At 37.9% G+C, this 25010-nt stretch overlaps 1 protein-coding gene across 4 annotated transcripts in view; it reads right to left on the bottom strand.

Annotated features, from left to right (window-relative positions):
• The window catches only part of dlgap1a (discs, large (Drosophila) homolog-associated protein 1a), a 48301-nt gene extending 24070 nt beyond the window's left edge, over positions 1–24231 (bottom strand). For 3 of the 4 annotated variants that reach the window (XR_001609149.1, XM_016271099.1, XM_016271114.1), the window contains exons 1-4: positions 23179–24231; positions 17182–17393; positions 7549–7726; positions 6265–6502 (exon numbers count right to left, since the gene is read on the bottom strand). Coding sequence is in view for 3 of the 4 variants with exons in the window: in XM_016271099.1 (XP_016126585.1) it covers positions 6265–6502; positions 7549–7726; positions 17182–17393; positions 23179–24165 (1615 nt within the window). In the remaining variant the exon portion in view is untranslated. The remainder of the gene's footprint in view (positions 1–6264; positions 6503–7548; positions 7727–17181; positions 17394–23178) is intronic. The other variant, XM_016271107.1, reaches the window with a different exon arrangement.
• Between the last annotated feature and the right edge of the window lie 779 nt (positions 24232–25010).

Genomic DNA, 25010 nt, shown 5'->3' on the forward strand with positions numbered 1-25010 from the left:
GTTCGTCTGAACGCACAGTGGTGTTCTGAAGGGGATGAAGGGAAGGTAGGTGCCCTCTCAATGTCAATCCTGACAGCTCCCTCAATTAGCCATCTCATAATTCGTCTGGTCGGGTCTCTGTGGCGAGGACATCTGGAAGGGCCCACACTGGACGGGGATGACTGGACACGGTATCTACAGCTCAGTGATACAGGATCATTCACTCACTCTCCTGTCGGTCAAAACCTACATGACTTTCTTTTCATTGTGGAACAAAGAAGATGATTTAAATAGTGTCTCAGTGTTTTTTTTTGTCCGTACAATGAAAGTGAATGGGAGTCGGACATAACACTGAACCCCTGTAACTTTCATTTCATGTCGAAATATCCTTCAAAAAAAGGTCATACAATTTTGGAAAGACAAGAGGGTGTATAAATGATGAAATAACTTTCATTGAGGGGGAACTATTCCTTTAAATTACCACCAAATCGCTATTTTGTGACTGTTGAAGCTAACTCGCATTCATTCTGGCTTTATTTTTTATGCAAAGGGCCATTCGCATTAAAGATGACGAGTAATAATAAATATAAAAGTTTTATTAATCATTCTAATTCTATGAGAACAGTGAAGTCCACACCACAGCTATAACTATAGCTATTTTTCAGAACAATTTTTATCTAGCTAATAAATAATTAAAAGCAATCAGAATGAGCTTTTTAATGTTGAGCGCTTTAAAGCGACAGATGACATAACTGCAGTGCATGCTTACAACAGACAGAAGGTTACATCCATTGGTGTGAAGACTAAAGTAGTTATTGTTATAGTTATTTTCATAATTATTGTTCTTCGCGTGAATTGCCTTAAAACACTTTCTCTATTTTTGTGGTTGAATGTCCTGCTTCACATATTACAGAAGTAAAACTGGTTGCAAAAGGCAAATCAAGACCATGCAAACACATTTGGTGTTGGGTACATACCGGCTTTAACAAACACCACTCAAACGCACAACAATTCTCATTCTCATATCAATGTCAGGCTTAGATAGAAGGTCAGGTCATATCTGTCACATCTCTTGCCAGAGTTACCCCAGCCAAGGCGTCACATCAGGCTCCTGCTCCCTTCTGAGTTTTGTCAGCGTGTGAAGTTTAAACAAATGGCAGCTATCGATTCCACAGCCCTGCCAAACTACATCTGCCTCTGGCTGGCAGGTGCAGCCCATGTAGAGGAACACACTATCTCTAATTATCCACATCACACATCTTTCAGCAGCTGGCTGCAACACAAGCGGATGGTTATATCATCTCACCACAATATATACAAGCCAGTTATTTTCCATTGTTTGCTTAGTTTGCTTTGCATTAAGGATGTCAAATGTAGTACATTAGTACCAAGTAAATACTAAAATTCATCAATATCTTGCCAAGGTATTAATGTAAACAATCAGTTATGTCCAAAGTGAATGTAAATAATGCAACAAAAATAAAAATAAATGTTAATAATAAAATATGCAGCTGAATATAACTAACACTGTCATTTATACTAATGTAAATGTAAATAACCACTGTCAAACAATGGCTTTTAAATACCTGAAAAACTTAATGCATTTACTTTATTTTTGTTCGTTACTTTTTGTTTTACATTTCTATTACTCTTCTAATTTATAAATTATAAATCATTTATATTTTTAAAAATGTTTATTATTAAACAGTTTACTTTCCTTGAATAATTACTTAAATATTTGAAGCAACGCTTACATTGACAAATACTCAATTGGCATTACATTATATATTTTTTTCAATTTGTAATCAGTCAACAGTCATAAAATGTTTTTGAAGGATCCTGGTTGCTTGCATTCTTGTGTAGATTACACTGGGTGAGATGAAATGAAAAGATTGGTGTGTCTTAAAACATCACTGCCCCTGTATTGATCTAAGGGCCAAACCCTTTAGACCACGCTTCTAATTATTTTAAAAATCTCCCCGTAAACAAGGTCTGGCTGCTTATCAAGAGGGATGGCATAAAAATGAAAGCTTTGAAATAACAGTTTGTCAGTTCTGACAGGCTGTATTCCCTGGTGTTTTGCTCAACTCCCATAGGAGCACCATGCTAATGGCCATAACCGAAGTTGTGACTCAAAGATGCGGTTCAAAGGCCTGCACTTCCACTCCATCAAACCGACCCACAGGTGACGTGAGCACTAACATGAGACCCTTAATGTTATCCTATAGGATTTTAAGAAACTTACATTTCTTCACTTTCCTCTTCCTCAGCCAGCTGTCTTCTCTCCATAGATGCACTGAGGCTGGTGGCCATATGTTGGCTCTCTGACTAGCCGCAGGCATTTGGAGAACAGTAGGAAGACGAGTGGAGAACACAGCACTCAAATCTGCATTACTAGTGCAGAGAGAGGCTGCAGCACTGTCTCAAGCACCATACAGAGTGAATGTAACTACCAATTAGGATTATGACATCAGAGAGTTCTCCGAGCATCCTGATTTATTAAAATTCAACATGTCAAAGTTTGCAGCGTTGTGGATAATCTCTCATTTAATGTTTTTACTGACAAGTATTACATACTTGGACTTTTCCAAACTAATTGCCAATGTGAAAACTCCATCAGAGACGCTGTCAAACTTAAACCCTGTTCACAGTGACAGCAACCTGCAGCGACACAACAACATAACACGGAAGTCATTCATTTTCAGTAAGAATTGGTGATTTGTAGCGACTAGTGTCCAGTGATGATTGGTTTCTTGTGTGATAATGCTTCTGTCAACATTTTACTGTTCTGTACCTGACTTGCTTTATACATTTTGCATATATACATACACGCACAGTATTTCATAGCCATTTAAAAACATTTGTGAAAAAATGGGTCGTTCTAAAGAGCTCAGTGAATTCAAGTGTGGTACGGTGATAGGATGCCACCTTTGAAATAAGTCTGTTTGTGAAATTTCATCACTGCTAGATATTCCATGGTCAACTGTAAATGGTATTACTGGAAAGTGAAAGCATTTTGGAACAGTAGTAACTCTATGAAGCAGAATACCATGTGGGGTCACAGAATGCTGAGGCGCATGCTATGTAAAAGTCACCAAAGGCACATAGCCACTGGACTCTGGAGCAGTGGAAACTCGTTCTATGGAGTGACGAATCATGCTTTTCTGATAGGCGAGTTTGGTGGATGCCAGGATAACATTACCTGCCTGACTCTATTGCGTTTTCTACAGTTGAAACGCAGGGTGATTGTGAGACAGATGATGCATTTTGGTTAGTTTTACTAGATTATACAAATATAATTTCATGATAAAATGCACATAATTTGAAAGACGAGACTGTTTCATCAAACATAAGACATTCACAAAACATTTCTTACTTCATTGTCTTTCTATAAACAGCTCTATGACATCTGACTCAAAATGATAAAGCATGTCACATATGATCAAGGGTGTAACTTTGGTTTTAGAAGTGGGGGGGACACAAAAAGGGGAATGTTTTCGTTTAGTTTAAGTTGATTATAATGATAAATTCTGCCAAAATGAATAGTAGGAAAATGCTGACTCATTTTCATGGTACACAGAATGTTCTACATCAGTGGTTCCCAAACTTTTTAGAGTGGAGTCCCCCCTGAGGCATTTACCGTCCTTCTGCGTACCCCCTCTCTTCCACTTAGACTGCACCTTTTCCATTAAAGGACAATATTTGCCCCCTAAATGGAAAGTTTTTATCTTTATAAATACAATATTAATAATGTTTTTTAAAAAAAAAATTTCAATAGAGTAATATGCAATGATGATAAAAAAGTGATTCTTTTAAATACTAAAAGCGCCAGTAAGTCACTGTCTTAATGCGTGAGTCATCGAGTCAGTATTTCATTCAGTAACGAAGCAAGTGGCTGTATTTATGAATGAATCATTGAATCAATGACTTTCACGAACGATTCGTCCACATAACACAGCAAAACTCAACATTTTGCTCGCGTACCCCCTCTGTCACACATACCCCAGTTTGGAGTCGTTCTACATTAAATATTTAGCTAGCAACAGTGTATGTTAACATTAGCTCAGTCAAAGTTAGGCTAACATCAACAGGTGTAGGCAGAAAATATGATTATCCTGACCTGAGCTAATTTACTGAATCAACTCACATCTCCTTTCTTTCTTTTCATCCATGATGACATTAAAGTCATCTGTTGCGGCTTCTGGTGTTTCATTGCTGACTGTGCCGCAATCGCGATACAAGTTCATTAGAACATTCAGTGAGCTATTTTTAGACTGTGCATGCGACGACGTTCCTGCTCGGCCCTGCTCCTCCGTTGCGATGATGGCGTGCGGTTAAAAAAAATCTTCCAAATTTCCGGCACAAACGGAATTTTGAAAAAGTGGGGGGGACATATCCCCCCTGTCCCCAGTGGAAATTATGCCCCTGCATATGATTATTTCTACCTACATATTGTACAGTGATATAATTAAAAAATTAATTGCAGAAAACTGTGCCAGAAATTGTCTGAATTCTGAGTGAGTTAGATTCATGCATTGATAATCGTTCATCTTGTTCATGATATGATGTAATATGCACCACTGCTGTATTCAAATGCTCTTCCCTGCAGAAATAAAACTGATTCCTTGTCAAAACATACTGACATCTTATTTTCACCGGCAATATATTTGCTTTCAGTAATAATGGCCAACAACACCAATAACGGCCAACAACAGAAACGCATACTAGCGACCAACAGCACAAACAAAAGGTCTTTACAATCACATTTAAACTAGGGCAAATATTTTTAAGAACAGACAGGCTTCACCAATAGGTTTACTTCAATAGTAAACAAAAGCTTTGCATTTTCGAGACACTGTGGGCACAATTTTATGAAGATGTCAACTGTGATGAAATCAAACTGGGTTCTGATGCTGGGGGTGGATTAGTGATCACTGGGGTTTCAGATGAGAGAAAACCCCAGAGCAAAAGCAGACACAGGTCACACTGAGTTTACACATTCTGCCTGACATCTGGATCACTGTTGGTCACTTGAAATATCACAATCTCAGCTTGGATGCTGAGCAATTACATGTACAAGTGTATATATTTTTTAAAGATACTCAATTTTCCATTCCATATGTTCCTCAATAACATGACAGGCTACTTTCAGAGCACATGCAATGATTTACTCTTCCTCTATACATCAGATTTAATCAATCAAATTCACTCAATCATTCAGTTTCCCATTACAGCTGTTATTGCCTCGCAGTGCTAATAAAAAGCAAATCAGACACATCCTGTCAGGGCTTCTGAGGATAAACATGTTGTGACCCACAGAAAAGACAACAAATTAATATTGATTCTTCCTCTGGCAACCTCCTTGATACATGACAGAGAGTTTTATATACTGCTAGTAGGTGTGGGCGATATGACCAAAATCTTGTTTCACAATATGATTAATTTTATTTCACAGTAACAATATATATATCATGATAATGTTTTTGCTTTAAATAAGGTCTTTATGATATTAACATTTCTGATACCATGGAAATTTCATAATTCTTGTCACCAGCGTCAATATCACAAAAAAACGAATGCTAGCGTAAATTAAAAAAAAAGACTCAATCCAACTGAAGACAAGTAAACAGTAAGCGATTAAATAAGAACAAGAAACTAATTACAAGCAATAGGACAAAAAATTACAGTAGAAAAAATATAAATAAGAAATGCTACATTGTATAATCAAATGTAGAAAAACACTGCATATTCTTCACTGTGTAAATAAAATATTTCTTCTTATTAAAGTTACAAAAGTGATTTAATCAAGAACAGTGACATATTAGACTGCTGCCACTTTAAGAGCTACCCGGATCCAACATTCTGTTACACGTGTTTTATTTCTTAGCTGTTTGCTTTCACTTAAGCCCTAAATCACTTCAAAGACGGGCATTTTGACACAAATAAGTATGTGTATTTAACCATTCAAGGGCTATAAAGTGGCTAAAATACTCCCATGCTCTATGAGCACCATGTTCATGTGTGTGCCTCTCTGACAGCGTTCAGAGACAGCGCGCACATATAGCTAAATGGGTTTTCTTTCGCTACTGATTGCATTTCAACGGCTTAAAATTACTTGTTTTTAAACCGGAATCCTTAAAAATGCACGCAAACAATAAATTTTTGGTATATTGCCCACAACTAACTGCTAGAGTGCACTGCTAGATGATAGATAGAACAACAGAATGAATGATAGGACAATAGATGGATAGACAGAACAAAACGATAATGTATTTGCAGGCTGACCTGTGCTGCTCTGGATGGTTCTGACAGTAGTGGTGGTCCTCGGGGGGGAGGCCGGGAGCAAAGGCCCATCGTCATCCTGTGAGCAGCCCTGGTCGATGGCACGCACATAACTGTGACTCCTCATGCGGAAGCACCCGGGCATGGGCAGGTCCAGGGCGTCCACTGCCTGTGACTCCATTTCACTGAACACACTCTCACACACTGCCTCTATCTGCCCGTTAACCTCAACCTCACTCACCTGCAGGCAGAGGAGAAGAGAGGAGAGATACAGAGAGAAAGAAAAGACAAGAAATGAAAATTAGAAAAGAACAGTCAAGAGAAACAGACAGGGCAGAGGTCAGGGAAAAGAGCCGTCCAATGAGCTTCAAGACCCACTTACCATGGGGCACTGTACTGTATATAGGGGTGCAGAAAGAAAGAGAAAAACAGAGCAAGAGACTGCAGAGATGTCAGGTGAGAAAAACACAAGGCAGTGGCAAGAGGAGGAAGAGTCAAAAAAAGAAACATAGCGAGGCTTGAAGGACAGTTTCACAGGGTAAATGAAGGTGCAAGCCACACCAGCAGGGAGGAACTCCTCAAGTGGGGTTTATTGACAAGGTGGAAGACAGCGAGACAGTGCCAGGATCAACATGTTCATTAGTGTTGATCGTAACAGATACCGAGGGTGGACGAGAGCGGGGGGGTAAATGAAGATGTGATAAGGTAGAAGTGTGGATAGAGGATTGTAGAAAGGGTGGGTGTTTTGGACAAGGTCTACAGCTTGAAACTCTGTCTCAATTACTCATGAGACCTAGATGGGTATGCTCTTATTTACTAACTGTGAAGTTTAGAGTCATGCACCATCTACAAAGTCTTTACAGGAAGGTCTAAAGCATTTCTAATGCTAATATTACTTGTTCATTTCGTTTTTTGGTCTTCCATCAAAGAGCACATGCCATCTCAGAGTCAACGTTGGCGCCAAATGACAATGATGTAATGCTTGCCATTTTGTAATTAGCATGACAAATCAGTGCTTGGGGACTAAGTGTGCCTAAGACAGATGAGTAACTGTCTGATGAATGCATCCCAGTTCTACGAAACATGGAGCATGTAAGTTGGTTAGACATAAACATCTGTGATTGAACAATGTTTATGGTGATGACCAAAATTCATCTCATGAATGGTGGATAAATCACCATTCAGTTTCATGGTTTTTAACTGGACTTGTTGGACTAATCTGGACCGAGTTTGACCTTCCTCCCCCTGCACCCCACTATGACGGTGTGTTTGGGGGTGAGCACAAACCTGGCTGATGGTGCTCATAGCCCTCATGTAGCTCTCGTTGCGCGAGCGGTATTGGGGAGAGGCTAGCAGAGCTTTGGGGTCCAGGGTATCCAGGCTCCTATTGATGGAAACTTCACTCACCGCCCGCAAGTAGCTGTGACTCCGGATCTGCAGCTTTGGAGAGTGTTCTGAAGAGATACTGAGCATGGAGGAGAAAACAAAATAAATAAATTTATTTATTTGCTGAAAGAGAAAAATTGAGTACTTCCCTAAATGTATATGTGTGTATATATATATATATATATATATATATATATATATATATATATATATAAATATTAGGGCTGTCAACGTTAATGCATTAATGCATGTGATTAATTTTACAATTCTTAAGGCATTAAAATAATTTTACGCAATTAACACATTTCTATCCTAACCCTTTGACCCAATTTTGCTTCTCTGCTTGCGATCAGATCATTTTAAGCTGCTAAACTCCGGGAAAGTTTTCAGTCCAATGATCCAGTAAGCCAATGCATTCAAACAATCCGTCCAAAACAGCGCTAATAAAGGAAACCAGGCTGATTACATCCGAGATTGCAGAGAGAACAGACATTTTCAGTAAATTATTATTTCCAATGTGTTTTGCATTTAAACACAAGCTCTGTCATATTCTGTGATTGTCTCTGAAGAACGCGAGCCCTCACACGTTGCACTGTGTGTGAAGTACAGACTGAATGGATTGTCAACACATCCCACCGCTGTATGGCCAGATGAGACGGTTTCTCGACTTGATAACCAGTCTCGCTAGTAAAGTTTTGATGGATGAAGACTGCAATCAAGGTAAAGACGATTGCGGTGGCGTACAGGAGTCGTACAGTAAGCACGCGTGAGTCTGTTATAATAATGCGTGTATGAGTGCTCTTGACGCACTGATCACACATTGTATTTATGCACAGGCACAGACATTTCCGTACATTCACGTTGTTTCCACACACATTCACGATAATGTTTTGATTTGTCATGTTTATGTTGCTGTGTTTAGTTATACTGAATGGCTCCGTATGTACCATTGGTTTAGTTTTTTTTTGGCATCACCATGTGGTTCTGTTCGGTATCGCATCTTGACTTCTCTAAAATGTAAAAAAGCTATTTGCTGTTGCACTGTACACATACTATACAATGCAGATTTTTTTCTTTTTTTTTCTTTCATATGTGCTTATATGGGCTCATATCATTTGGTTCTTTGGTGTCCTTTTGGAGTTTCCTTTTGGAGTTCTTTTTTCAAAAGACATCTACATTTATCTTGAAAAAAAGCTTGCAGATTTTTGAGAATCACCATTCAATCTTTTGGTTTACTTTGCTGGATATAGCAAATGATGACAAAATAAACATTTGAAACAAGATAAATGGTCTATGCTTAATTTCATGAAGTGTGCGATTAATCGCGATTAATCACAGAAAAAGGGTGTGATTAATTAGATTAAAAATTTTATTTTTCTATTGACAGCCTAATATATATATTTTTTTGTTAATAATTAATCATTGTAATTAATATTATGTGCATGCATAGATAGATAGACAGACAGACAGATAGACAGGTACACACAAAATTATTTAAATTATTTTTTATATTACATTATATAAAATATTAAATTGTACCACATTTTTGTTTACTCCTGTATTTTTATTTAATATTTAAAATGTAAATTTTATTATAATGAGTAGATTTATGTATTTATTTACATAAAATAACAACAACAACAATAATAATAATAATACATTTTATTGAAAATATTTTTTTCAAAAATTGTTTTATTTTATTTTCATTTTATAAAACATTAATAAATTAATATTTTAAAAATATTTATTTAATTAATATATTATTGGGACCAGTTATTGGGTTACATTTATGGTATCCATAAAAAGTCTGTGTAAGCACATGTTTTGCAAGAATTGGATTATATTTATATTTGTTATACCTGTTATATCAAAAGAAAAAAAATATGAATTTTTTTTAAATAATATTAATATATTTTATGCATATTAGATAGGTTAGATACACACAATTTAGTGAGCAAATTCCCTCCATGTTAACACATTGTTGAATGACAATACAATATAAGGATTTTTTTTTTGTGGCAAAAACACACGTTTAAATAAAAGATGGCGCTCTGGTCATTCTTCTCTGGATGGCATGATGCAAACTCAGAGCCACATAGAATTTCCTTCAATCAAATGTGTAGCATGTTCTTTGACGTCACGAGTATTAAACACATTTAGATGCCACACTCCTCGTTCGTCAAGGTCCCTTCATCAGGGCTCATGGGGGGGCTGTGAGCAAATCAAATACTCATGCAAGACCTTTGCAAGTGTCCAGTGCACAGCAGCGTACATTATGGATGTGGCTCTTCAAATAGATAAAGGGACGGCTCCATCAGGTCACTCAGGCATAAAGCAGGTGGGGTGAGTGCAGCACACGGGCAAGGAGAGAAACAGCTAAACTCACTTAAGGCCGCCCACGCAGCCCAGCACACACATGCCCGACGCTCGCGCTGACACTTTGCTTACAGGCAGACACCTTGCATCCGCATCAGCAGTATGGGAATTAGTGGAAGCTCCAGCATTGGCGTAGATCTCCCACCCTCCATCTGCATGGCTTCACACATACATAATAAGTGAACACAGCAACTCCTCACGGAGCGGTACGGTCCAAAATGCCCCAGGGCATCTCTCTACACTATTGGAAAACAGAATGGCTAAACTTCACAAGAGGCGCTCAGGGGGGCCGCATCCCCCATGGTGAACCTGACTTTGGGGAACTGGTTATGCATGATGTCATCATTGCGGAATAAGCCGATAAGTTTCCACCTTGCTGTTGCGGTCGTCTCGACGGATTGGTTGCTGTGCGGTTGTTAATTACGTCAGCCATTCACAATGCAGCGCTGTGGCTCACGTACTTTCTGCTGCAGTGGCAGCTCCCCGAGGCTGTCTATTTTCATGTTTCACAAAGATACGGAATTGTATCTGATGACTAATGTACATGTGAGTTATTCGGTCTTCTGACCTATAAAATAAGCAGCTACACTCCAACTTAATATAAAGAACGAGCTTGATAAATATAGACATCAAACACTCACTTAATATTATTAATCATAAACAATGTTAAAGGTCAAAGCACTGTCCTCTGGCATATAATCAGGGCATTAGTTGGTTGGAAGGATTGCGACTGTACTCTAAAGCAAATAAACCTCCCTTGTACATGCAGATGTAACACTGGCATTTGAAGCTTTTCTTCGTCAATAAACAGATAAAACCATCAAAATGCGGGATTGAGGAAATTCCACAAGATGAAATATTTATGAGCGTTCATAATGCCAGAACAGTATTACAAATCTGCAAATCCTCCAATCTTTGTCTGGGCTTTCCACTGCGCTTAGGGTGGAATCTCGGAGCACTTTCGTAGAGCTTGAGCAGATATCAATCTGAAATTGAAGCAAAGAAATTACACTGCTGTCTTGTCAATCCTACATGTCAGTGTTAATCTCAACAACGAAATTACTGAGGAAAATGTTAACAAAGGATTTTTGGTTTCACCATTGATGAAAATCAGATTAAAATATATATATTGTATATATCGTATATATATCGTATATTTATATAAGTATTATATGTGTGTGTGTGTATAATGAATATATGAACTATATTTACATTTAGACATTTAGCAGACGCTTTTATCCAAAGCGACTTACAAATGAGGACAATGGAAGCAATCAAAATCAACAAAAGAGCAATGATTTGCAAGTGCTATGACAAGTCTCAGTTAGCTTAATGCAGTACATGTAGTAAGGTTTATATAAATAAAATATATAATATGATTTATATAATAAATTAAATACATAATATAATTTATATAATAAATAAAAAGAAAACAGATAGAATAGAAAAAGAATAGAGCAAGCTAGTGTTAGAGGCCTTTTTGCTTTTGTTAATTGTATAATAAATAAAAAGAAAACAAATAGATAGAATACAAAAAGATTAGAGAAGCAAGTGTTAGTTTTTACTTTTTTAAGAAAACAGGCAGTTAGTAAATAAATAGAGTGCAAGTCTAAAAGGGGCAAGTTTTTTTTATTATTTTCTTTTTATTAATAAAGAACAGAATTAGAATAGAGAGTGCTAGAGTTAGAGGGTCAAATAAAGACGGAAGAGATGTGTTTTTAGCCGATTCTTGAAGATGGCCAAGGACTCAGCTGCTCGGATTGAGTTGGGCAGGTCATTCCACCAGGAGGGAACAGTTAATGAAAAAGTCAGTGAAAGTGATTTTATGCCTCTTTGGGATGGCACAATAAAGCGACGTTCACTTGCAGAATGCAAGCTTCTAGATGGGAACATAGGTCGGAAGTAATGAATTTAGGTAAAGGGGTGCAGAGCCACTGGTGGTTTTGTAGGAAAACATTAATGCCTTGAATTTTATGCAAGCAGCTGATGGTAGCCAGTGCAAATCGATAAACAGAGGTGTGACGTGCATTCTTTTCGGCTCGTTAAAATTTAATCTTGCTGCTTTCTGGATTAATTGTAAAGGTTTGATAGAACTGGCTGGAAAAAAGTTTGAAAATGATCACTGCACATTAGTGTATATACAGATGTTGTCAAAAGTTTGCATAAACCTTGCAGAGGTAAAAAAAAAAAGATCATGAAATAGGCTTTATTATTATATTAAATGTCATATAAATTAGATGTGATTTTTGTGATTAAAAATGTAAACAAATTATGAAATGAAATACTAAATTGATTGGATCTTTGTCAAAAAAGTGTGACAAAAAATTATCACTGCACATTAGACTCCGGTAAGATGCAAGAAATGAGAACAGATACAATAATGAGAACAAACAATTGATTTAATGAACTCAGCCCACCTACAGACCATTTAAGGCAACCTCTAAGGAACAGTTTCTTCCCTCAGGCCATCCATCTCATGAATACTTGACAATAACTGTGGAACACACACTATTTATTCACTCATACACTTATTTATCTAACACACACACTCAGTCTACATTTCAATTTGCACATAATATACCTGTACATACAACTGTCTATTGTTATATACCTGTACATACAATTGTCGATTTGTATATTTTTATTCCTTAGTTACTTGTTCTATTTTTCTATTTTTTATTATCTGTGTTTTTGTTCTGTCACTGTCATTCTGTTACACTGTGGAAGCTTCTGTCACGAAAACAAATTCCTCGTATGTGTAAACATACCTGGCAATAAAAACTCATTCTGATTCTGATTCTGATTCTTTAGACGTATTACAGCACAAATCTGTTACTATGGCAACCCCACAATTACTTACCTAAATGTAGACCAACCCCTGCTCACACACACGCACACACACGCTGTACTTGCATGTGCTGGACTCTCTAAAACCACAATGATGCAGTCATATTGCATAAGTATATGCCTGCTAAATATATCAGTGGAGAACCTGTGAAGTCAATTAATGCTCAGAATAACTGACGAGCTCCTGCTGCTTACAAGACCTCAGTCAACTGGCATGGGAGTGTGTTTTACAACGCAAGAGCATTTAAGGAAATCTCTGGGCTAATTAGAGTAATTACTTGTACCTTTGCCACTGCAGTGGCGTGGCATATTGTGCTTCCTTAATTAAATCTGCACTCGGCTCCTGACCGGCAGGAATAATGGTGTTGTGTGTTACTGTGGAGACGCTGACTGATATCTCTGCTGTGGTAAGCATGTCTGTCTGACCAGCTAATCTCACACCCTTCAATGTGTCCGTGTGGATCCTTTATGGGTTCTGCCCGTCAAGCTGTGCTAGGAGTCCCAAGTCATACAGCAGGTTGGTAATTAGTGCAGCGCCGAACCCTGGTTGATTATCCACTCATTACTTAGCAGTAACAGAAAAGCCTGGTGACCTAAATGAAGAGGAGTCAGGTGCCCATGGGGAAGCAGGGCATGGAGGTACAACAGTCCAACCCAATCAATCTGAGCTCAGAGCTGGACGAAACCAATAGAAGAACACAAAGAAAACAGTTCCGAGTGGTAGTCAAAGGGCACAAACGCCCAGTTTGAGGTTAATGTTTTGCTTAAACTTTAAATTAAATGTAATATCTCTCAAATCCAACGGCAGTCATTTGATATTATTTAATTTATACAACAGCGAGTCTTTGACGCCCCTCTGGATAGACTGCTAATGGATTTTCAATTTGAATCGCAAAGACATGATTAATTTGAATTGCGCACTGACCTAGAAGGCAAAAGCTTTTGTATATCACATTCATGTTCTTAGCAAATGCTTTCCTAACAAAGCAATTTTCTGCATAAAATAGTAATACATAAAAAAGCAATAAAAATAGCAAAATAGAGAAAATGATTGGACTCATTTGCATCAAAGGATTTTTGTTCGCTCAAAGAGAGAGAACAGTAAGAAGATAAAAAACTCCATATGTATGGAACTATATATATATATATACATATATATATATACAGTATATATATATATAAACATACTTTCCAGAAGGCCAACAATTCACTAAAAATGTTTTTTTTATTGGTCTTATGAAGTATTCTAATTTGTTGAGATGGATTGATGAATTGGTGGGTTTTTGTTAAATGTGAGCCAAAATCATCACAATTAAAAGAACCAAAGACTTAAACTACTTCAGTCTGTGTGCATTGAATTGATTTAATACACGAGTTTCACAATTTGAGTTGAATTACTGAAATAAATGAACTTTTCCACGACATTCTAATTTATTGAGATGCACCTGTATATATATATATATATATAGTACAGAACCACAAAACCTGTCTAAATTTACATTTTATCATAAAAACTGCTGAAGTAAATGAGGAACCAAAACAGATGAGATGTCTCAGACAAATAACATCTTGACTAAAAAAAAACTTAGCTGCATTTCCATTACCCTTCAAATTTTGTAAACTGAAATTGTGAATTGAAAATAGACCTAATGGAAGCAATTTTGCAAAAAACTCACATATATCGCAAAAAAGTTTTCACACTCACATGAGGTGGATTTTCAGGCAATTTGAAAAAGGAATATTTCTCAAAACTGCAATGGAAACAGTTTTTTTTTCACATTTACAGGTCACTTGGCATATGTAAAATTCACATGACCATTCTTTAATATACTATAACCTCCAAGAAATACCTCATACATGGTCGCTCTCAAGTATAAGGGTCTTTCCTTGCCATTAATGCTTGAATAATTTACTCTGCACATGTCTGTGGCGCACTACGGCGCATTGCGACAAAACTGCAAAAGGTTTTGCGAAACGCTATTATAGTTTTTATTAATATTTTCAATTTGTTTTTGTTCTTTTCTTTTTTTTAGTTATTTTGTTGTGTTTTTCTTATTTTGATTTTATTTTTTATGTCTTATTTTTATTTTAGAAGAAAAAATATATAATTAATTTTAATGGTCAGCACAGGAAAATGACAAAAGCCTAACTAAACTGACATGTCTAATCATAAAAACTGCTGAAATAAATGAGAAACCGAAACAACAGAGATCTGAGTCCCAGACAAATTAATATCTTGACTAGAAAAACAGACTTTCCCTCCACCTCTCCGTAGGGAGATGAGTGCAGCACAGCAGATAAAACAGACAGTTAATAAACTCGTCACTCTCTAAAGCTACATGGTAACAGATCTGCATGCTTAGCAGGTGTTAAAGGTGTTGACTACAGCACTAGTGCGCTTTAAAATGGGGATTGGACAGACAGAGGATTTCAAGCTGTTAGATGGCCAGCTGGATGACTATTACATGGCTAAAGCACAGTCTTCAAGAGATGCCAAGCTTTGGATACCAACGCAGAAAAACATGGTTAGAGCTGTTGCCAACATCAAACACTGTCATACTTACTTTTATTTCACTTTACGTGCAGTTTAAGTAACACACGCAATATATTATGAAGGCTCTAAATTGTGGAACTCTATGGAATAAAAAAGATGAATCTGGAATGTAAACTTGAAAATCAATAATCAATTACTGAATCAATTCCAATAATATAATAACTGCAATCAATGCAGTCCAGATGTTTTTATTTTGAAGGTCTTGGAAGGTTGGATGATTGATTCTACTGGTCCAAAAATCACCACAATAGGATATCATACATCTTTTGCTTATTGGTTATTGTTGAATAATATTTGTTGTTAATCTTTTTGTCCCATTTCCACAACAAATCTTCCATATAGGTTATGGGACCAGCTTTCAGGTGAAACATCGCCCAGCATGATGTCTCAGAGTAAGCAGAGGCGGCAGGCTTGATAACGGCGCGGCCGGCGGATTCGACGAAGGAGCGTCCAGAGGGCTTGCGGCAACCACAAGTGACGACCCCTGGCTGGACTCCGCTTCGTCCACGGTGAAAGCCGATCCGGTGATCCACAACGCCAAGTTGTATTTCCTCAGCAACCAGCACGGATCAGTTCCAGGCATGACGAAGCCATATCGTCCTCTTTTGGAAGGCCAAACAAAGTAGTTTCGCTTTCACAACGAAACACACAGTGCCTTCACGACATGGCGGTGGCAACAAAAACAATACTACAGTGAGAATAAAAGTTATGCCTTCTTTTTTTGCGTGAACATTTGGGCGGCGTTATGCAAATCTTCCCACATCGTGACGTAGACATGTGGGGGCGTGTTAGAATGAGCCGTTTTAGGTAGGTGTGGCTGATTCTTAACTTTTATAAAGAATATCTCTTTGGATTTGAGACTTTAGTCTTTGCAACTTTACAGATCTTCTTTATGCACCAAGAGCTTGTAACACTCCAAAGAGAAAGGACAAATTTAAATCGCATCATATGACCCCTTTAAAATATTGGCTATTAAATATGTGAACCCTTTTATTTAGATAATTTTTCCAACAATTTTCAATTGTGTTCGTAATGACAAAAAAACAACAACAACAACACTGACTATTCCATACTACAGTACAGTAAACAATCATTACACATATAATTGATTTTAATATAATAATAATTCAATAATATAATAATAATTTATTTAATAATAATTTATATAATAATTTCCAAAACATGAAACACTTGGTATATCAATTAAAGAATTAATTGCACAAATACACCTGCATGATACACGATTCTGTACATGGCAAACGATCAAAACAGTGTTATTTTAGTAATTATTTAGTATTTTTTTTAATTTAGTATAGTTTTATTATCAATATTTTAAATTAATTTTTTTTATATTTTGTTTTCATTTTAATTTCAGTTAAAGGTTTCATTTGTTTGTTGTGTGTGTGTTTCCCCCCCCCCCCATTTCTGTCATTGTGTATCATTTTCCCCTCTTAAATATGTCTATAGAGTTTTTAGCAATTTTTTTAAAGTTTTATTTAGTTTAGGAATTCAAGTTAAACTAAACTAAAATGATAAATAATGCCTTGCAAGTAGCTAAAATAAAGTAAGTTTAAGATTTGTTATATTTTATTTTATTTCAGGTAACATTTTAATTTTATTTAAAGTAACAAAATGGTTTTCAAATGGTTTTAGTTAACAAAAACCATGGTTCGAATGAAAAACTAGTGTTTGTGTTAAACTTATACACTACAAATATTAATACAAACAACACAATGGATCTAAATCTTAGAACTTACTTTAGAGTGGTCATCTCTGTGAGTGATGGCTGGGTGGCTTTGAGGTAGCTGGCCCGTCGCGCCTGCATCTTGGGCGAGGGTTTAGGGCTGCCGTCCGAATCTCCGCTGTCATCCTCCGCCATGGCTTTCACGTAACTCCCGCTGCGCATGCGTCTGCACGGGATATCCTCATCTTTCCCCAGTTGAAAGCCTCCCCACTCATCTTGAGGAACCTGCGGGGTAAGAGGTGACACTGTGTCATAAACCTCTTCCGAAAGGTGCATGTCTCCGTCCAAACTGTCTCCCGTGCGCTCGGCTCAACAAATCACACAGACACAGACACAGACACAGACACAGACACAGACACAGACACAGACACAGACACAGACAGACACACACACACACACACACATTCTGATCTCCACTTCCTCTCTTTGAGCTGGCAGAGATAAATAATGAGGCTGCCGGTGTGAGCTTGCATGATTACACTAACGACGCCTCCCTGGGTAGTTAAGCATCTGTCTCAGTGCAGCTCTCCCAGGGCAAATTCTCATCAATAGGACTCTCTGAAAGCATGAGAACTTGGACTGCGGTTTCAAGAGAGGAACAACTTAGACTGACAAAAGGGAAAAGCTTTCATTTTCAACTACTTGGTTTTAGGATAATCAAATGCTAACAAACTAATTGTAATAAAGCCTTGACAAATGCTCATTAAGACTACATACTGATGTAATAAAATATACAGTAAAATGAGAATTGTATGAAACCACTATTTCGAAGATGCTTTTTGAAGTGGACCAGGAGCTGAAAAACAGCAAAAAAAAGAAAAAAAAAGAAAACTATTTTAAAAGTGAAATATAAAGTATTTAATTTTAAATGTAAAAAAAAAAATCATAACATTTAAATTTCACCACTGACACTAAAACTAAAATACTTAAATTCTATATATTGTGTGCGCATATATATATATATGTACATATAATGCTTATTAGTTAGGACGTGTCACTGTTAAATTTATGCACAGTGACCAAGGCTCAATTTCCAATAATACTGTACATAGCTAATTTTTTCCTTTTTTAATAAATCAACCACAACTACAACTCTATGTCAGCAGATGTAGAAACAGCACCTCATATGGTTTCATTTTAGTTTTAGTTGGTTTCACTTGATTATTTGACCTCAAAGAAGAGCTGAACTCATTGTAAACTCCAGTTGCAAAAATGCCTGCCAGTTTGTTATAAATGTGATTGTTCAGCAAATACATAACCACTCTAATAATTAATTTTAATTGCATGAGCTTACAGTCACAAAAGTCAGTAATACTTGGTGGTGCTCTTATCATATAAGAACAAGGATCCACAGTATCAGTTCCATTGTTTAAATGCCTCACAAAAATGGGAAAATAAATAAATAAATAAAAACCAAAAATTATTCACTAATTACTAAAGTTGGATAAATCACAGTATGTCAGGGAAATAACTGGAAATAATTTGGGTTTTTCTTTCTTAAAGAAACAGAATGGGCCATCATCAATTGTTTATGAATTAATTTTATTATTATTATTATTATGTGGCTCTGGGAACATCCAGCCCCGCTCAATTCAAACACTGCTTCCATGCAAAAATAAAATATCAATTCAAAGTTTCAGAATGTGAGCATGCAAATTACTAAGGCATACAAAACTCATGCTAACAGAGAGCACAACTGTGTGTCAGGCTGGTGTGCTGCATGCATCACTCTGCATGGAGGTTCATTTTAAGGTTTGGAAAGAGATTCACGGCTGGCTCGAGAGAAAATCCCACTTTAAAGAATTTCACTGTGATTATATGAATCAGCGCAGAGCTTGTGTTACTGGGGAAACGGCTGGCCTTGACGTCAGGAAGTGTATAAAAGGCAGTCAGAGGAAGAATGACTCCAGTAACACGGGTTCTTTGCCCACACACACCCTCACAGACCCGACAAACACAAAAACTTCCTTCAAAGATACCACCAACATCCCCACAAGCCTTTAGTCAAGTCGAGTCTGATGAGCAGAAAATGAGGATAAATCCTGTTGAGCAGATACAAGACTCACAGCAGACTGGGCCTCGCTTCATCATTTCAAGGGATGAAAGACTGTGTCCCACATGAGAGCTTCCATTTCCTTCTATTAACAGAATTTCAGTTTATATCTTTAGGTGCTTATTCTAGCCCCATAGCACATTTTTAAAAGTGACTTTTTAAAGTGTTTTCTATGCCCTTATTTCGATAGGACAGTAAGTGAACCGGAAGCGAAGTGGGGGAGCGAGAGAGAAAGAGGGAGACGGGATCGGAAAAGATCTGCGAGCCAGGACTTGAACTCGGGACAGCCAACAAGGCTATTGGCGCTGACGAGGGCTGTGTGATTAATCAAAATAACATAAATGTTTTTTTTGACATGGTAATTATCCATTTTAAATTACATTAATATATGTGTTATGTGCTTCAGAGTAAAGCGTGCCACTGTGTCCTTTTACACATGTGCAGCTCATGATTTAGTGTTTTCAGTGGCTCAGAGTGCCTCGGTTCTCAGTAAATGCCTCTTCACAAACTTCAACTCTGCATGCAAGCTTGTATCACTTTTTCATGCACATTTAATTTTTAATTAAAAAAAAAAATGTCTTAAAAAAAGTATTTAATTTTTACATAATATGTCAAATTTGTATATGACAATATGTCATATTGATATATGAAGTAAAAAATATTTTTAGTCACATTGTGCAGCTCTACAAACAATCAAACCTGGAGTTTTAAGAAAGAAAGAAAGAAAGAAAGAAAGATCACAATGCCAATTTTTAACAGAACTGTTAGGAAGCCTACTAACTACCATCCTACAAAAACACTGTTAATGGGACCAGTATATTAACAAAAGTAGCTGCACATCATCTCAAAGGTTATCAAAACCATCCGCTATTTTGCTAGCATTCTTTTACAACAACTGAACTCAAATGATCTGCTTCACCTACCATGCTCTCAGATTCCCATTTACCATATATGGCCTTCCCTGTGACCACATAAAATGATTGACAGGCAGTAAGGGCCTCAAAGTGTTTTGATTGGCAAGCCAAAGAATCTGACTGTGGAGAGCTGACACAGAAACAGGTGCCATTCTATAAAATATCGTAGTATAATGTAACCTAATCTAAAATTTGAAGAATCACTGAAAACCCTATACTGATCGATTGCTATTGTGATCCTCCTCAGTGCGCACACACACACACACACGCACACACACACACACACACACACAAACACAGCTTTGGACCCAATCTTCCCTGTGACCACATAAAATGATTGACAGGCAGTAAGGGCCTCAAAGTGTTTTGATTGGCAAGCCAAAGAATCTGACTGTGGAGAGCTGACACAGAAACGGGTGCCATTCTATAAAATATCGTAGTATAATGTAACCTAATCTAAAATTTGAAGAATCACTGAAAACCCTATACTGATCGATCGCTATTGTGATCCTCCTCAGTGCGCGCACACACACACACACACACACACACACACACACACACACACACACAGGTACTCCCAAAAGAACAAGCATGAAACCCTAAATGTCTGTATAAAGTCTACAACATCAACATCATAATTCTGACTAGATAGCGATAGCAAATCACAACTTGCTCAACATCTAAAGAATCTTTCCACAAACCTTTAGAACAAGAACAGCACAGTGCAATGCCCTGTCACTCATGGTTACTATGGCAACTGGCATCCAGATTTAGCCCTGAAGAAAGATGCCAATTATTCTTTGTATTGACAGAGCATGATAGAGAACATGTGAGACATCCTGCCAGCTCAATTTAGCATCTGAATTAGTATGTGGCTGCCCACGTGCAAACTCTGATTCACAGTCCGCTGCAGGTGGTCTTAAGATCTTCTCTAGTTCGCTCGTTTAATACATGTATAACGTAACGGGTTACCTCATTTGTCTGTTCACTAGGACTATGAGGACTGTGCAGCCTTACGTACAAAAGGAATAGGAAAAACTTTAAATAATATCAGATATAGTGAGTTCTTTCTCACCCTAACTAATGTGTTGTAATTTCTGACACAGTGCTTAATAGTAACCGTCATTATAATAATTGATACATGCCCTGTAGAGACAAAAGTACTAAGAACGTAACAATTATACACAAAAATTGGCATCCTCAAACCCACATCTCAAACAAATCATATTTAAACGACAGCACAAGAGCTCGAGTGCTGTTGTAAAGAGTGTCAGCACAGTGTGTTTTGGCAGGTATTATTGTCCAATCAGATTACAAGACCACTGTCACAAATATTTGTTGATGATTCCAGGGACTAGTAGTTTGTAATGCCTGATAAAGTAAAAATCATATAATACCTATAATGCCTTTTAAAATCCCAATTTAAATTCTGAATCTGAATTTAATTTGAACAAAATTTAAAGTGAATTTGAATTGTGGTAGCAAACAGGGTGTTTAAAATGCCTCCTATATAATTACGCATTCAGTTTACATATTTCAGGTTATATATAGTTCTACATTTGAACATTTAAAGCTGCAGTATGTAACTTTTGCCTCTATATCGCCTTCTCTATTTGAAACATAAAAAGTTACTTAAAGGGGTGGTCAATCAATTATTTTTGAAGGCTTGATTGTGTTTATGGGTGCACTGTAACATGTGTTCATGCTTCATTTTTTAAAATTTTTTATTTCATTATTTTTCAAATATTTTACCTTTATTCTACACCACTGTTTCTATTCTTCTAAAAACGGTCTGTTGACTTCCTGGTTCTATGAAGCCCCTCCCTCAGAAATACGCAATTGGCTCAGATTGGTTAGCTGGCACAGTGTGTTGTGATTCGCTAACTGCCTGGTGCCTGTTGTCCAGAAATGTCACGCCTCTTACCATTACCCTTTGTTGCTTGTTCCTGGGGGCAGGGTTTATGTAAATTTTATGTAAAGCTGATTCTAGTCCCTACCAGCTGCTTGCTGTAGGCCTTAAAAAGCTAATTCTGTAAAATAATATATCTCCCACATATATTGCAGGTGTTGTTTAAGCTCAAACAGCAACATTACACACTAACTAAAGTTAAAAAAAGGGAAATCATAATAAAGCACCCCTTTAAAAAACTAAGCAACTGTTGTAATAAAAAGCTACAAATGCTTCACCCACACATGGCATATAGTAGCCTGGTTTCTTTCTGTTTACGGACGTGATGTAAACATGCATCAAACTGACAAATGATATTAATTCCCTGTGAAAATCGGACACAACCTCAAATTATAAATCATTATTGTGTGAATCGAGGTAAGATAAGGAGATAAGTTTTGAACACTGATGTCTTTTAAACTCAATAACCAATTTTTGTTCATTTTTGACCAAAAAAGGTATATACTGCAGCTTTAGTAAAATAACTTTTTGGATCATGCTTTCTTTGAATTGCAGTTTAGAGTGAATTGCTCTTCTTGTCATTCTAATTAAACTTCCTGTAGATTTTAAATTCACATTCATGAATGGAAAGAGAGCCAGTTCTTCACTTCTGAATTTTGCACAGCTCAGTTGCATAGGGTGTAGGCTAAGCTAGCAGGCTAATTTGCTAACAGTATACTAAGCTAGGACGTAACCGTTCATGACACCAGTTATAATCTTCATACACATCCACAAGAATAGCACTCATCCAATCTACTCCATCCAATCCCACCACATACACAGACACACACATACAAACTCACACAGAACCCAACAAAATAAGAACTTAGTAAAAACATTGGTAAAAAAAAAGTGATTTTCTGGTTTAGAGAGGGAAATAATACCAGCCAGAGATCGAATGGATCCAAACAGATGCTTGTCAGCTAAACAGAAAGTAAGGCAGCTAGTGGGTTGCACTTACTTCTCGGCAGAACTCAAATCAAAACTGGAGGCTCTCTCCAGTGGTGGAGGAGGAAGAGGAGGGGTGGTGGAAATGTGGAGGTGGGTTAGGTGAGCATGTGGGTGTAGGGGAGAATCGAAAGGCTTTTTGCATACCTGCAAGAATTGGCATGAGCGCTCCTGCTGACAAGCCTCTGCTTTCACTAGAGCCTTATCTACATTTACCGAGGCCTTCTGGTAGACTTGACGTGCTCTGCTCACCGTGAGAGAGGACGACCACGAGCTCTTCTTCACGAGCTGTGAAGCGTCCACACTCAGCGGGATGCTTGTGCACGTCGAGCACTTGCCCAAATCATTGCTGCTGCGGGAGTTTTTAAGTGCCTGGTCATTGATGGTGTTGTAGGCTTCCAAGAAGTACTGCGACTGCGACTTATCCGGGTGGCGGCCCATGGTCATGACGCCCGGTGGTCCATGGTGAAACAGGCAGGCCTCGCGTTCCAATTCATCCGAGCTCCAGTAACCAGAAGGTGGCGTCCTGTTCTTGGGTTCAGCCGACTTGCAGCGCTCCCGGCTCTTGCTGCGCTTTCGGTGCCGAATAGCAGGGGGTTCTCCGTCGGGGCTGGCCTTGCCTCCGTTGATGCTGCCCTTGCCGTGACCATGGTGTGGGCCCTCTAGTGAGTGGGACTTGGTGAAGAGCTTCTGAACGGAGTGTACCAGGTGCCGGATTCGGCCAGGGCTGTCGCTCCGTTGCTCCAAGGCTGCGGCGGCACGCTTGTACTGCAGCGTGTGATAGCCATCCCGAGGCACTGGTAGTTGCCGGTCGAACTGATCCAACAGGACGACGGGAAGACGCTGTTGGCCCTTGTTGGCTGGAACACCTCCCCCGGTGTAGGGAACCACAGCGGTCTCGTCCTTCAGCTCATGCTGAGAGCTGTAGTGTCGGCGGGGGAAGGTCCCGTAAGGCACCACGCAGTCGGGCTGGTAGGGGCTTCTCTGGGAGTAGTAAGAGTGGTCGACCGGGTGGGGGTTGTCGATCTGGCTGATGAGGTAGGGCTTGTGGTCCAAGTGGTGACCCATGGAGTCAAAAGAGGGGTCACAGGTCACCATGTGGTGGTGGCTGCGGCTGCTGGATAAGCCTTTCATCACTGAGATGGAATCATTCAGAGAGGGTCGGAGACATCCACGCACAGTACGGCTCCAAAGTGACCTGACGGTCTGCAGGGAATACATAGAAAGACATAAATGACTGTGAGCATTCTGTGCAAATGTTTTCATGTTTTTTGCTCTGTGGGTCAATAATAGGATACTATACCCTGAACTCTGAATTCAATTCTGAATTAAAATTCCATGAATAATATTAAAATGTGGTGTGACTTCCCCAAAACATAATAATATTTATTAATTAAATCAAGTAAAAGTTAAGTTTTTAAAATCATATGAAATCAACATGAACGTAAGGTGTACATGGTTTTAAATAATTTTTATTTTATTTATCTTAGACACTCTTAGTATTCATTAAACGTATAGTTCTCCCAAAAATGAAAATTCTGTTGGTAATTACTCACCCTCATGTCATTCCAAACCTGTAAGGCCTGCTTTCATCTTCAGAACACAAATTAAGATATTTTTTATGAAATCCGAGAGCTCTCTGACCCTCCAGCAACAGATCTACCACGTTCAAGGCCCAGCAAGGTAGTAAGGACATTGTTAAAACAGTCCATGTGACATCAGTGGTTCAACCTTAATTTTATGAAGATACGAGAATACTGTCCTTAGTACCTTTCTGGGCCTTGAACGTGTTAGTTGTTTTGCTGTCTGGAGGGTCAGAATGCTCTCCGATTTAATCAAAAATATCTTAATTTGTGTTCCGAATATAAACTAAAGTCTTACAGGTTTGGAACGACATGAGGGTGAATTTTCATTTTTGGGTGAACTATCCCTTTAACCCCTTCACCCGCAACAAACTGTTCAATAAAAGGTCTTGTTCT

Source organism: Sinocyclocheilus grahami, unplaced genomic scaffold (assembly GCF_001515645.1).
Source record: "Sinocyclocheilus grahami isolate Dianchi unplaced genomic scaffold, SAMN03320097.WGS_v1.1 scaffold5.1, whole genome shotgun sequence".
Classification (NCBI taxonomy): Eukaryota; Metazoa; Chordata; class Actinopteri; order Cypriniformes; family Cyprinidae; genus Sinocyclocheilus; species Sinocyclocheilus grahami.